General features: G+C 54.0%; 5 protein-coding genes across 5 annotated transcripts; 1 reads left to right on the top strand and 4 right to left on the bottom strand.

Annotated features, from left to right (window-relative positions):
• Positions 1–3,891: 3,891 nt before the first annotated feature.
• Positions 3,892–5,150, bottom strand: LOC144807542 (histone H4). The gene has a single exon (XM_078673177.1). The coding sequence runs from the start codon at positions 4,599–4,601 to the stop codon at positions 4,290–4,292; it is 312 nt and encodes a 103-aa protein (XP_078529303.1). The 5' UTR covers positions 4,602–5,150; the 3' UTR covers positions 3,892–4,289.
• A 331-nt stretch (positions 5,151–5,481) lies between these two features.
• On the bottom strand, positions 5,482–6,164 carry LOC144807571 (histone H2A type 2-C-like). The gene has a single exon (XM_078673211.1). The coding sequence runs from the start codon at positions 6,100–6,102 to the stop codon at positions 5,704–5,706; it is 399 nt and encodes a 132-aa protein (XP_078529337.1). The 5' UTR covers positions 6,103–6,164; the 3' UTR covers positions 5,482–5,703.
• Positions 6,165–6,323: 159 nt separating this feature from the next.
• LOC144807510 (histone H2B 1.2-like) lies at positions 6,324–6,855 on the top strand. Its single transcript, XM_078673145.1, has one exon. The coding sequence runs from the start codon at positions 6,424–6,426 to the stop codon at positions 6,802–6,804; it is 381 nt and encodes a 126-aa protein (XP_078529271.1). The 5' UTR covers positions 6,324–6,423; the 3' UTR covers positions 6,805–6,855.
• A 268-nt stretch (positions 6,856–7,123) lies between these two features.
• On the bottom strand, positions 7,124–8,209 carry LOC144807523 (histone H3). Its single transcript, XM_078673158.1, has one exon. The coding sequence runs from the start codon at positions 7,973–7,975 to the stop codon at positions 7,565–7,567; it is 411 nt and encodes a 136-aa protein (XP_078529284.1). The 5' UTR covers positions 7,976–8,209; the 3' UTR covers positions 7,124–7,564.
• A 674-nt stretch (positions 8,210–8,883) lies between these two features.
• On the bottom strand, positions 8,884–9,593 carry LOC144807530 (histone H1.01-like). The gene has a single exon (XM_078673164.1). The coding sequence runs from the start codon at positions 9,529–9,531 to the stop codon at positions 8,884–8,886; it is 648 nt and encodes a 215-aa protein (XP_078529290.1). The 5' UTR covers positions 9,532–9,593.
• Between the last annotated feature and the right edge of the window lie 4,365 nt (positions 9,594–13,958).

Below are 13,958 nucleotides of genomic sequence, written 5' to 3' on the forward strand. Positions count from 1 at the left end.
CCTGCGCTAAGCTCCATAACCCTGGGTAGAAGGTGTGACTTCTTCCCCTTGAAGCTTAACACCACCGAATGTCACAGGTGTCAGTAACATTGGTGCCTGGGGGCTGGAAGTAGGCACAAGGCCTTGCAGGCCTTTCCTGATACTGTGAAAGGGGTGAACTAGACTTTATTGGGCATGTGAAGTGTTTTGCTTTAACACCTCAAGCCAGGGCGATAACCTGAAATCTTACCCTGAGCTGAGCTCCATAACCCTGGGTAAAAGGTGTGACTTCATCCCGTTGAAGCTTAACACCACCAAATGTCACAGGCATCAGTAACATTGGTGCCTGGAGGCTGGAAGTAGGCCCAAGGCCTTGCAGGCTTTTCCTGATACTGTGAAGGGGTGAAATAAACTTTATTGGGCATGTGGAGTGTTTTGCTGTAACACCTCCAGCCAGGGGGATAACCTGAATTCTTACCCAGCGCTGAGCTCCATAACCCTGGGTAGAAGGTGTGACATCTTCCCCTTGAAGCTTAACACCACCAAATGTCACAGGTGTCAGTAACATTGGTGCCTGGGGGGCTGCAAGTAGGCCCAAGGCCTTGCAGGCCTTTCCTGATACTGTGAAGGGGTGAAATACAATTTATTGGGCATGTGAAGTGTTTTGCTTTAACACCTCGAGCCAGGGGGAATAACCTGAAATCTTACCCTGCGCTGAGCTCCATAACCCTGGGTAGAAGGTGTGACTTCTTCCCCATGAAGCTTAACACCACCAAATGTCACAGGTGTCAGTAACATTGGTGCCTGGAAGTAGGCACGAGGCCTTGCAGCTCTTTCCTGATCCTGTGAAGGGGTGAAATACAATTTATTGGGCATGAGAAGTGTTTTGCTTTGACACCTCCAGCCAGGGGGATAACCTAAAGTCTTACCCTGCGCTGAGCTCCATAACCCTGGGTAGAAAGTGTGACTTCTTACCCTTGAAGCTTAACACCACCAAATGTCACAGGTATCAGTAACATTGGTGCCTGGAGAATGGATGTAGGCCCAAGGCCTTGCAGGCCTTTCCTGATACTGTGAAGGGTTGAAATAGACTTTATTGGGCATGAGAAGTGTTTTGCTTCAACACATCCAGCTAGGGGCGAAAAGCTGAAATCTTACCCTGCGCTGAGCTCCATAACCCTTGGTAGAAGGTGTGACTTCATCCCCTTGAAGCTGAACACCTCCAAATGTCACAAGTATCACAAACACTGGTGCCTGGAGGGTGGAAGTAGGCCCAAGGCCTTGCAGGCCTTTCCTGATACTGTGAAGGGTTGAAATAGACTTTATTGGGCATGAGAAGTGTTTTGCTTTAACACCTCCAGCCAGGGGGGGTAACCTGAATTCTTACCCTGCACTGAGCTCCATAACCCTGGGTAGAAAGTGTGACTTCTTCCCCTTGAAGCTTAACACCTCCAAATGTCACAGGTATCAGTAAAATTGGTGCCGTGAGACTGGAAGTAGGCCCAAGGCCTTGCAGGCCTTTCCTGAGACAGTGAAGGGGTGAAATAGACTTTATTGGGCATGTGGAGTGTTTTGCTTTAACACCTCCAGCCAGGGGAATAACCAGAAATCTTACCCTGTTCGGAGCTCCATTACCCTGGGTAGAAGGAGTGACTCTGTCCCCTTGAAGCTGCAGGCTTCCTAATGTCACAAGTATCACTAAAACAGGTGCCTGGAGGCTGGAAATGTGCCTACGGTCTTGCAGGCCTAGGTCTGATACTGTAAAGGGGTTAGATACAGTGTTGGAATAAAGAATTATTCTGTTTTCCCACCTCCAGCCAGGAGTGGAACCTGACATCTTACCCTGCGCGGAGCTCCATAGCCCAGGCTAGTAGGAGCAACTGTATCCCCTTTGAAGATTAACTCCGCCAAATGTTACAATTATCACTAAAAGAGGTGTATGGAGGCTGCAAACGGGCCCACAGCCTTGAGCTGATACTGTAACAGGGGGGAATCTCACATTGCGCGGAGCACCATAGCTCTGAGTAGAAATAGCCACTCTGTGCCTGGAGGCTAGAAATGGGCTTGGGAGACTGATGTCTGATAATGTAAAGGGGTTTTTGAATGACGTTTTGTATTTCTCCACCTCCAGCCAAGGGGTAAATCCTGAAATATAACCCTAATCGGAGCTCCATAGCCCTCTGTAGAAAAAGTGACTTAGTCCCCTTGAACCTTAATAAAATGTGATAAATGTTAACAGTTTTAAACGGGTGCCTGGAGACTAAAAATGGAACAGAGACACTTTTTCAGATCCCATACTGCGAGGGACTTATTGTAATTAATTTGTGATATATATATATATATATATATATATATATACAATTATTATTTTTCTTTTTTTGGCCCTCCTTCAGCTTAGGGGTTAAACCAGGAATTGTACCCGGATTGGAGCTCCACAGCCCCGGGTAGAAAAAGTGAAAGTGACTTTGTCCCCTTGAACCTAAGGAGTTAGTAAAAAAAAAAAAAGAAATGTGTGTGTGTTTATTTTTTATTTTTTTGCCGACCTCCAGCTAAGGGGGGAAACCGGAAATTTTACCCGAATCGGAGCTCCATAGCCCCGGGAAGAAAAAGGGACTGTGTCCCCTTGAACATAAGGAGTTAGTAAAAAAAAATAAAAGAAATGTGTGTGTTTATTTCTTTTTTTTTTTTTTGCCGACCTCCAGCTAAGGGGGGAAAACTGAGATTTTACCCGAATCGGAGCTCCATAGCCCCGGGAAGAAAAAGTGACTTTGTCCCCTTGAACCTAAGGAGTTAGTAAAAAAAAAAAAAAAAAAGAAGTGTGTGTGTGTGTGTGTGTGTTTATTTTTTTTTGCCGACCTCCAGCTAAGGGGGGAAACCGGACATTTTACCCGAATCGGAGCTCCATAGCCCCGGGAAGAAAAAGTGACTTTGTCCCCTTGAACCTAAGGAGTTTGTTAAAAAAAAAAAAGAAATGCGTGTATGTTTTTTTTTTTTAAGTTTTTTTTTTTCCGACCTCCACCTACGGGGGGGAACCTGAAATTGTACCCGAATCTGAGCTCCCCAGCCCCGGGTAGAATTAGTGCCATCGTCCCCTTGAACCAAAATGCCCACACAAAAAAAATAAAAATACTGAAACGGGGGCTTAAAGGCCCACAGGGACCCCTAAAGGGACATGGCGGTTCACCACAAAAATTAGGATCCCACACCCGCTTCCTTGGGCCTGCATGGGAACCCTATTTTATCGACTATTAAGCCCCCCACGTAGTGGGGGCTTACAGCTCCTGGGTGGAGAACAAAGTCGGAGTTAGCGCGGCCAATCCGCCGCCCGGCCATCTGGTCGCCGCAGCTCACTGGGCCATCTGGTCGACCCACAGAGGGGCGACCAGATGGCCCAGTGAGCTGCGGCGACCAGATGGCCGGGCGGCGGAACGGCCGCGCTATCTCCAACTTTGTTTCCCAGCCAGGCGCTGTAAGCCCCCACTACGTGGGGGGCTTAATAGTCGGTGAACTGCGTGACTCGTGGGGCCCTGTGCCGGGCTAAACCCGCCTTAGGTCCCCATGCAAGGGCTCCATGATGGCGGGCACCTGGGCCGGTCTAAACACCCCCCTTAGAACTGCGTGACTCGTGGGGCCCTGTGCCGGGCTAAACCCGCCTTAGGTCCCCATGCAAGGGCTCCATGATGGCGGGCACCTGGGCCGGTCTAAACACCCCCCTTAGAACTGCGTGACTCGTGGGGCCCTGTGCCGGGCTAAACCCGCCTTAGGTCCCCATGCAAGGGCTCCATGATGGCGGGCACCTGCTCCGGGCTAAACCCACCGTAGGTCCCCAGGCAAGGGCTCCATGATGGCGGGCCCCTGGTCCGGGCTAAACCCACCGTAGGCCCCCAGGCAAGGGCTCCATGATGGCGGGCCCCTGGTCGGGGCTAAACCCACCGTAGGTCCCCAGACAAGGGCTCCATGATGGCGGGCAGCCGGGCCGGGCTAAACCCACCGTAGGTCCCCAGGCAAGGGCTCCACGGTGGCGGGCCCCTGGGCCGGGCTGAACCCACCTTTGGTCCCTAGTTTAGAGCTCCATGGTGGCGGGCCCGTGGGACGGGGTAAACCCGCCTTCCCGGCCGTGCCTTCCAGAGCAGAGTGGCTGCGGAGCAACTCCCCGGGTTCCCCCCTCCTCCCCTCCCGAGCGAGTGTGGGCCTAGATAGCAGCCCTGCGCTGCGGCGATAATAGTTCATAGACACAGCTCTCACACGACATGGTGGTCGGCTCTTAAAAGAGCCTTTGGGTTGTTTTTTTTTTCCTTTTTTTCCGTGGTTTAACCGCCGAATCCGTAGAGAGTGCGGCCCTGGCGCTTCAGGGCATAGACCACATCCATGGCGGTGACGGTCTTCCTCTTGGCGTGCTCGGTGTAGGTGACGGCGTCCCGGATCACGTTCTCCAGGAAAACCTTGAGCACCCCGCGGGTCTCCTCGTAGATGAGGCCGGAGATGCGCTTGACTCCGCCACGGCGCGCCAGGCGGCGAATGGCCGGCTTGGTGATGCCCTGGATGTTGTCCCGGAGCACCTTGCGGTGTCTCTTGGCGCCGCCTTTGCCGAGCCCCTTCCCTCCTTTGCCGCGTCCAGACATGTTCTCTTCTCGGTGCTGGGAGCAGAAATGAAGAGGAAAACCAGCACCGGCTGCTTTCTATGGAGGCTCAGCGGACCTGCGCGGGAGCTCCAAGCGCCCACGTGACGCCCTGTGAGGCGGGAGAGCTCGGACCCGGCCCGCCTTCTGCAGGAAGCGGGGGCTGGAGCGGCCGTTGCCTTCTGAAAAAGAGCGGGCTCCCAGCCCGCCTTTGTCATGGGCTGGCTCAGCAGCTGCCGCTGCCGGTGCACAGATCACAGTCAAACACACGCAAGCACCTCCCTTCCCGGCCTCCCCTTGTGACCGCGGGCCACCCATCCCCTGCGTTCGGAGCCCCCTGTCCAATATAAGCAGAAGGCTCTGTATGTTTTAATGGAGCCACACACGTTAGCGGCCTCACCGGCACCACCCCGCTGCGTTTGGCCGCCTGCAACCTCGTAGCACTGCCCACATCCCGCGCCCGGCTGGGGCAAGCCTGCAAAATGTGTCCCCCAAAAATGAAAAGAAAAAAATATATATGTATATATTGTTTGAAAAAGAGCGCGCTCCCAGCCCGCCTCTGTCAGGGGCTCCCGATGGGGGGCTCAGCAGCTGCCGCCGGTGCACTGATCAGTCAAACACGCACACTCCTACCTTCCAGCCCCCCCCCCCCCCACTTGTCACCGCGGCCTGCCTAACCCTCGCGTTCGGTGCCCGCTCGGCTTGGCTCAGCAGCTGCCGCCGGTGCACTGATCAGTCAAACACACACACTCCTCCCTTCCAGGCCCCCACTTGTCACCGCGGCCCGCCTAACCCTCGCGTTCGGTGCCCGCTCGGCTGGGGCACGTCTGCAAAACGTGTCCCTGAAAATTAAAAATTATATATGTATAACAAAAACATCGATATGGTCTGCCTCATGCTAGGCTTTGGGACGGGACAACATTAAAGTGTACGGCCAGAGCTTGGGCATGCCCTCCACTACAAAGCTACGGTGGCGGGCGCTGCCGCATCTATGAAGCCGCCAGAGTAACACCTCGGCACGGATACGCTCTTTGATGGAGTCTGTGGATGGCCCTGAAAAGAGCCTTTGTGTTTAGGGTGCGTTTCCACGGTGGTCTGCGGGCCTTTACTTGCTTGCTTTGCCCTGTGCCTTGTGGCTCTCGGTTTTCTTGGGCAGCAGCACGGCCTGGATGTTGGGCAGGACTCCTCCCTGGGCGATGGTGACTCGGCCCAGCAGCTTGTTCAGCTCCTCGTCGTTGCGGATGGCCAGCTGGAGGTGTCTGGGGATGATGCGGGTCTTCTTGTTGTCCCGGGCGGCGTTGCCAGCCAGCTCCAGAATCTCAGCGGTCAGGTACTCCAGCACTGCAGCCAGATAGACGGGGGCACCGGCGCCCACCCTCTCGGCGTAGCTTCCCTTCCTGAGCAGCCTGTGCACACGGCCCACGGGGAACTGGAGCCCGGCTCTGGAAGAGCGTGTCTTGGCCTTGGCGCGGGCCTTTCCTCCTTGCTTTCCGCGTCCAGACATGGCGATCGATCTAGGGTCTCAGTCACACAACAGAGAGAATGGTACTGCGCCTTCTGCTGGACTCCGGTAATATAAAGACTTCGGGAGCGTCTGATTGGTTGACAGCTAGGCGCCGATAGTACTTTTCAATGGAGGGAGGCGGGCTTCTGTTTAACCAATCAGTGTCCCAGAACCGCATTACAATAGGAAGTGGGGGCCCTGCCAATGAGAAAGGAGAAACGGGAAGAAGCTGCTTTGCACGCCCAGCCTATAAATACAAGTGCCGGACGCCCAGGCATCATTTCTCTCGGCTCCACAGCAAGCAGCGAAAGAGCGTCGACCATGCCTGAACCAGCCAAGTCCGCGCCGGCACCCAAGAAGGGCTCCAAGAAAGCGCTCTCCAAGCCGCCCAAGAAGGACGGGAAGAAGCGCAAGAGGAGCAGGAAGGAAAGCTATGCCATCTACATTTACAAAGTGATGAAGCAGGTGCACCCGGATACCGGCATTTCCTCCAAGGCCATGGGCATCATGAACTCCTTCGTGAACGACATCTTCGAGCGCATCGCTGCAGAGGCTTCCAAACTGGCTCACTACAACTCGCGGCGCACCATCACCTCCCGGGAGATCCAGACCGCAGTCCGCCTTCTGCTCCCCGGAGAGCTGGCCAAGCACGCCGTGTCGGAGGGCACCAAGGCCGTCACCAAGTACACCAGCGCCAAGTAAGGCTTCCAGGCGCACCCCAACGAACACAACGGCTCTTTTAAGGGCCAACCACTTCCTCCCCTAAGAGCTAACGTGCTTCTATTATGACCGGAGAAATGTGTTTTGGAATATGTGTTTTTTAAGGGTAATGTTAAGTGCAGAAAGGCCCGCTCTCACGGGGCTTGCTGCAGACCGAGGGCCGACAGCAGGCAACCCGTTCCGCCTCTTTAAATTAACATGTCTATATGAATGGGACCAAGTGTCACATGAGCACTGTAACGATGAGGTTCAATAAACCCACTGGGGAATTCACACATCTGCCCCCCCCCCCCCCCCGGGCTTATGGTTTTCCATGTTGGGGGCGAACAGTGTCTCTGTGAGCGGGTTTAACGTTGTGTTTGTACTTTTAAGACCCTGGGGAACGGCGTTAGTTCACCCCGGGGCAAACGTTCCCGAAATCAGACACACGAACCCGATGTACCGGGGACACAGATGCCCCTTAAGCGGTGGCTTGTGACCAGCGGATCCCTGCACAACCCCCTATAAAAAGGCTTTTTATTATTAGATGGACACATTGAACAGGCGTTTATGCACTGTGAACACAGAGTGCTCTGGTTAACCCAGAGCCGGTATAAGTTGCCCAGTGACCGTGGTACTCACAGCACACCCTCCCTAACCTGTAAAACACATGCCATGACAGATAAGAGAAGCTCGTAGGTGACAGGGTGGTGGCCCTTAAAAGAGCCGTTGTGGTGGTGGTTGTTCGGGTCGGTCCGTCTCCTTAGGCCCTCTCGCCTCGGATGCGACGGGCCAGCTGGATGTCCTTGGGCATGATGGTCACCCTCTTGGCGTGGATGGCGCACAGGTTGGTGTCCTCGAAGAGCCCGACCAGGTAGGCCTCGCTGGCCTCCTGCAGGGCCATGACGGCGGAGCTCTGGAAGCGCAGGTCGGTCTTGAAGTCCTGGGCGATCTCCCTCACCAAGCGCTGGAAGGGCAGCTTGCGGATGAGGAGCTCGGTGGACTTCTGGTAGCGGCGGATCTCGCGGAGAGCCACGGTGCCTGGCCGGTAGCGGTGAGGCTTCTTGACTCCTCCGGTGGCAGGCGCGCTCTTGCGGGCTGCCTTGGTGGCCAGCTGCTTGCGGGGCGCTTTGCCGCCGGTGGACTTGCGGGCTGTCTGCTTGGTGCGGGCCATGGCGGGAGCGGTCTCTCTCAGCGAAGGCAGAGAAGAATGGCGTCTACCAGGGAAAGAGCCCTATTTATGCCCTCACAGACGGAGGGCTGCTCTGGTTGGCTGAGGAGACCGCCCCACGTTCGAAAATAGCCCGCGGTGTGCAACGATTGGATACTGAACTGGAGGCTGCAGCCTAGCTGTCCAATGAGCTGTGGATAAAAGAGACCCCCCCCTTGGATGATGGCGCCGGAGCCCGCGCCTCGGTCAGCCTTTGTCTCCGTCCGTCCATCCACTTGTAGTCACGAGGACGACTCGACCCCGGTCAACCGGGAGAGGAGCCCGAGATGTCATAAGCACACTGCCCTTGGTCACTCTGGAACACGCCCCCGTTACCTGCGCTCGATTGAAAGTTCACAATCGTCTGCTTTATGCAGGCGCTATATCGAGTCTGCCCGGATACAGTGAAAGCACCAACACAAACACGTTTATAATAAACTGAGGTCTTATAACTCCCAGACCCGCTTTTTACCCTCACCCTGGAGCACGCAGTTACCTGCGCTCCAATTAAAGTTCACAATCATCTGCTTTATGCAGACACTATTTAGAGTCTGCCCGGGTACAGTGAAAGCACAGAGACACACACGTTATTGCACATGTATTATAAACGGAGGCCTTATAACTCCCGGACCCCCTTATTTTCTATGTAATAACGATTTCAATCCACGCAGCACCGAAAGAGCCGTTTATATGGCCAAGATCACACGCGGCACTCGCGTGTGGAAAAGTGCGCTATGGATGTATGGTGCGGTTTATTTTTGAGAAGTGGGGCCATTGGGTGGGTGCAAAGGTGGGGAGGAACACGCTCTCTTCTAGATAGGGTGGTGGCCCTTAAAAGAGCCGTTGTGTTTGCAGTGTCTCGGTGCCAGCCCTTACTTCTTCTTGGGCGCTGCCTTTTTGGGCTTCGCTGCTTTGGGCTTGGCTGCCTTGGGTTTGACTACCTTGGCAGGGCTTTTCTTGGCTACTTTGGGCTTCGCCGCCTTGGCTTTCGCTGGGCTCTTGGCAGCCTTCTTGGCAGGGGCAGCCTTGGGCTTCTTGGGGCTCTTGGCTGCTGCTGGCTTCTTGACCTTCTTCGGGCTCTTCTTGACCCCCGCGGGAGCCTTTTTGGGCTTCGCGGCGGCAGGGGCAGCTTTCTTGGCCGCTGGCTTCTTGGTCTTGGCAGCTGTCTTCTTGGCTGCCTTCTTGCCCTCCAGCTGCTTCTTGTTCACTTTGAAGGACCCGGAGGCCCCGGTGCCCTTCAGCTGGGCTAGGGCGCCTTTACTGACCAGGCTCTTCAGGGAGACCTTAACGCGGCCCTTGTTCTTGTCCGCATCGTAGCCGGCGGCGGTCAGCGCCTTCTTCAGAGCCACCAGGGAGACTCCCTTCCTCTCGGCCGAGGCGGTCACACACTTCAAAATCAGGTCGGACACGCTGGGACCGGAAGGCTTCTTGGCCTTGGAGGCCCCCGCTGCTTTCTTCTGCTTCTTCTTGGGGGCGACCTCAGCGGGAGGAGCCGCGGCGGCTGGAGCGGTTTCTGCCATTGCAATACGAGTCTCGGCGCTGTCACAGAACAGAAATGTACCTCCCAACCCGAGCCCCGTGCATATATAGGGAGGAGCCAGCCCCTGATTGGTTCCGAGGAGTGAGGGCTGTGTGCGAGGCGCACTCGGCTCTCTGCTCCGAGCTGACTTTTGTGTTTCCTACTATCGGATTATCTAAGTTTTTAAACACAATCCGTTAAACACACGCTCCCATACACACATGAAAAGAAGCCCAACTTCAACCCCTTCCCGTGCCCTCCCCCGTTTCAGCCGACCCCGTCCTCAGAGGCTTGTAATCCGCCGTGAATCTCTGCCCTCCCCCGATGGCTGACGCCCCCGTGCCTTGAATCCCGGGCCCCGGGCCCCTTTCCCCCGGTCCACCCTCGCGCTCTGAGGCCGGGAGCGGCGGCCCGCGGGCGGGAGGGGCCTCCTGCAGGGAGCGGGCCCTGTGGCATCACAATGGGGCTCAGGGGGACGCGGGGAGCGCGTTCTGGAACGGGCCGAAGTAACACAGGGCTCCGCCGGCCGAGCGGGGAAGCGAAGACAACAACAGGGGGCCCCGGCCCGGGGGTCAGGGGGGCCCTCGCCGCGCGCCTGCACCCTCGGCTGTGGCACCCACGACTCGGGGGCAGCCGGGGGATTTTTACAAGCAGCGGGGCACGGGCCGGGCTCAAGACTCACGGGCATCACAAGGCGGCTGCGCGCTGGTAGCTTCACATGCAGCCAGAGGGCATTCACTGCCAAGCGCCGAGCTGGAGGAGACGGGGGCACACTAAACATAATAAACACACAGTGACACAATAGAGGCAGGCGGCCGAGTTAGACCTACATTGGCACCCAGCGTGAGAGCAGAAGGTGTGAAGGCACCTGAAATGGTGACCCCAGTACCTGCATGGAGGCACTCTGCTGAGCTGATGTTCACAGCTGGAGTTAGGTTTACATCTCAGGTGACATCTTTGGACGGGAACCGACCTTAACAACGCGGTCAAAACACCGCAGTACATTTCGATCGCTGCATTTACAACGCAAGTCTTTTCCACGACTTGCACGGGAGGGCGCACTAGACTATGGAATAGTGCGATTTACTATTCCAACACCTTCCCTACCTTACTTAGGCTGGAGTTCGAATAGTAAATCATACTATTCCTAAGTCTAGAGCGCCCTCCCGTGCAAGTCGTGGAGAGCGCCTAAAACAGCAATGTAATGTACCGCAATCTAATTGTTACATCATACATCCCACAGTACAGAGTGAGGCCTGTGACTATCAATGTTGTATTGAGCCCGATTGCTGGGGTGGGGACCACTCCTGAATCAAATGGCATGTCAAGAGTGCGACCTGCGCCGACAAATCAGATTCTGCGCCTGGCAGCCTGATTGAGGTCTACTGCTAATTACAGGTTTTCGCCTTATATGTAGGTAGAGGGAAACACAAATAAAACACTTCTCATAGTCCAAGACGTACATGAACACCATTCACAGTTTCAGATCTTAGCCTTCAGGTACCCTGGCCCATCCCTAGCTTCCAGGAACCTGTTTTAGTAATATATCTGATACTATGAGGTTTCCAGAATAAAGGGGACAACGTCAGCCCTTCTTCCCAGAGATATAGAGCTCCGCACAGGAAAATATTTCACGTCTTTCCCTGGGGTGGCGGTGTAAGAATAAAATACTTCACACGGCCCAAAACAGCACAAAATAACCCAGTCACCATATCAGAATAGAGCCTTCAGGGCTCTGGGGCATTTCTAGCCACCAGGGACCTGCTTTAGTGATATTTGTGACATTATGAGGTTTTCAGATTCAAGGGCACTAAGTCACTCTTTCTACCCAGGGATTTGGAGCTCCAGGCAGGGTAAGATTCAAGATTTCCCTCACGAGTGGAGGTGAAGAAATGAAAACACTTCACCTAGCCTAAAAGGTACATACACCCATTTGAAAGATCAGGCCTTGGCCTGCAGAGACATGGGCACATTTCTATCCACCAAACACATGTTTTAGTGATAAATGTGAAATTATGATGTGCTCAGCTGCAAGGGGACAATGGCACTCCGTCTACCCAGAACTACGGAGCTCTGCATAGGGTAAGATTTCAGCCTTGCCGCCTTGGATTTGAGGGAAGTGTTTTACTTCTCCGCCTCCTTCCAAGGGGAAAACCTGCGATCTCCCCCTGTGCATACTTCCATAGCCCTGGGTAGAAGGAGCAACTGTATCCCTTTGAAGATTAACACCTCCAAATGTTACATGTATCCCAAAAAATGGTGCCTGGAGGTTGGAAATAGGCCAAAGGCATTACAGGCCTTTCCCGACACTGCGAAGGGGAGAAATAGACCTTATTGGGCATGTGAAATGTTTTGCTTTAACACCTCCAGCCAGGGGGATACCCTGAATTCTTACCCTGCACTGAGCTCCATAACCCTGGGTTGAAGATGTGACTCCTTCCCCTTGAAGCTTAACACCACCAAATGTCACAGGTATCAGTAACATTGGTGCCTGGAGGCTGGAAGCAGGCCCAAGGCCTTGCAGGCCTTCCCTGATACCGTGAAGGTGTGAAATAGACATTCTTGGGCATGTGGAGTGTTTGGCTTTAACACCTCAAGCCAGGGGGATAACCTGAAATCTTACCCTGCGCTGAGCTCCATAACCCTGGGTAGAAGGTGGGACTTCTTCCCCTTGAAGCTTAACACCACCAAATGTCACAGGTATCAGTAACATTGGTGCCTGGAGGCTGGAAGTAGGCACAAGGCCTTGCAGGCCTTTCCTGATACTGGGAAAGGGTGAAATACACTGTACTGGGCATGTGAGGTGTTTTGCTTAAACACCTCCAGCCAGGGGGATAACCAAAAATCTTACCCTGCGCTGAGCTCCATAACCCTGGGTATAAAGTGTGACTTCATCCCCTTGAAGCTTAACACCACCAAATGTCACAGGTATCAGTAAAATTGGTGCCTGGAGGCTGGAAGTAGGCACAAGGCCTTGCAGGCCTTCCCTGATACTGTGAATGGGTGAAATACACATTGCTGTGTATGGTAATTGTTCTATTTTCACGCCTCCAGCCTGGGGTGAAGCCTGAAATCTTACCCTGCGAGGAGCTCCATAACCCTGGGTAGAAGGTGTGACTTCATCCCCTTGAAGCTTAACAGCACCAAATGTCACAGGTATCAGTACATTGGTGCCTGGGGGCTGGAAGTAGGCCCAAGGCCTTGCAGGCCTTTCCTGATACTGTGAAGGGGTGAAATAGACTTTATTGGGCATGTGAAGTGTTTTGCTTTAACACCTCAAGCCAGGGGGATAACCTGAAATCTTACCCTGCACTGAGCTCCATAACCCTGGGTAGATGGTGTGACTTCTTCCCCTTGAAGCTTAACACCGCCAAATGTCACAGGTATCAGTAACATTGGTGCCTGGAGGCTGGAAGTAGGCACAAGGCCTTGCAGGCCTTTCCTGATACTGGGAAAGGGTGAAATACACTGTACTGGGCATGTGAAGTGTTTTGCTTTAACACCTCCAGCCAGGGGGATACCCTGAATTCTTACCCTGCACTGAGCTCCATAACCCTGGGTAAAAGGTGTGACTTCATCCCCTTGAAGCTTAACACCACCAAATGTCACAGGCATCAGTAACATTGGTGCCTGGAGGCTGGAAGTAGGCCCAAGGCCTTGCAGGCCTTTCCTGATACTGTGAAGGGGTGAAATACAATTTATTGGGCATGTGAAGTGTTTTGCTTTAACACCTCCAGCCAGGGGGATAACCTGAATTCTTACCCTGCGCTGAGCTCCATAACCCTGGGTAGAAAGTGTGACTTCATCCCCTTGAAGCTTAACACCACCACATGTCACAGGTATCAGTAACATTGGTGCCTGGAGGCTGGAAGTAGGCCCAAGGCCTAGCAGGCCTTTCCTGATACTGTGAATGGGTGAAATACACATTGTTGTGTATGGTAATTGTTCTATGTTCACGCCTTAAGCCTGGGGTGAAGCCTGAAATCTTACCCTGCGCGGAGCTCCATAACCCTGGGTAGAAGGTGCGACTTCATCCCCTTGAAGCTTAACACCACCAAATGTCACAGGTATCAGTAACATTGGTGCCTGGAGGCTGGAAGTAGGCACAAGGCCTTGCAGGCCTTTACTGATACTGGGAAAGGGTGAAATACACTGTACTGGGCATGTGAGGTGTTTTGCTTAAACACCTCCAGCCAGGGGGATAACCTAAAATCATACCCTGCGCTGAGCTCCATAACCCTGGGTAGAAGGTGTGACATCTTCCCCTTGAAGCTTAACACCACCAAATGTCACAGGTGTCAGTAACATTGGTGCCTGGGGGCTGCAAGTAGGCCCAAGGCCTTGCAGGCCTTTCCTGATACTGTGAAGGGGTGAAATACAATTTATTGGGCATGTGAAGTGTTTTGCTTTAACACCTCGAGCCAGGGG

Source organism: Lissotriton helveticus, unplaced genomic scaffold (genome assembly GCF_964261635.1).
Source record: "Lissotriton helveticus unplaced genomic scaffold, aLisHel1.1 SCAFFOLD_559, whole genome shotgun sequence".
NCBI lineage: Eukaryota > Metazoa > Chordata > Amphibia > Caudata > Salamandridae > Lissotriton > Lissotriton helveticus.

Bases quoted from the DNA above. Each gene is read 5' to 3' on its own strand.
- LOC144807571 (XM_078673211.1), bottom strand. From the start codon at position 6,102: ATGTCTGGACGCGGAAAGCAAGGAGGAAAGGCCCGCGCCAAGGCCAAG.
- LOC144807530 (XM_078673164.1), bottom strand. From the start codon at position 9,531: ATGGCAGAAACCGCTCCAGCCGCCGCGGCTCCTCCCGCTGAGGTCGCC.
- LOC144807510 (XM_078673145.1), top strand. From the start codon at position 6,424: ATGCCTGAACCAGCCAAGTCCGCGCCGGCACCCAAGAAGGGCTCCAAG.
- LOC144807542 (XM_078673177.1), bottom strand. From the start codon at position 4,601: ATGTCTGGACGCGGCAAAGGAGGGAAGGGGCTCGGCAAAGGCGGCGCC.
- LOC144807523 (XM_078673158.1), bottom strand. From the start codon at position 7,975: ATGGCCCGCACCAAGCAGACAGCCCGCAAGTCCACCGGCGGCAAAGCG.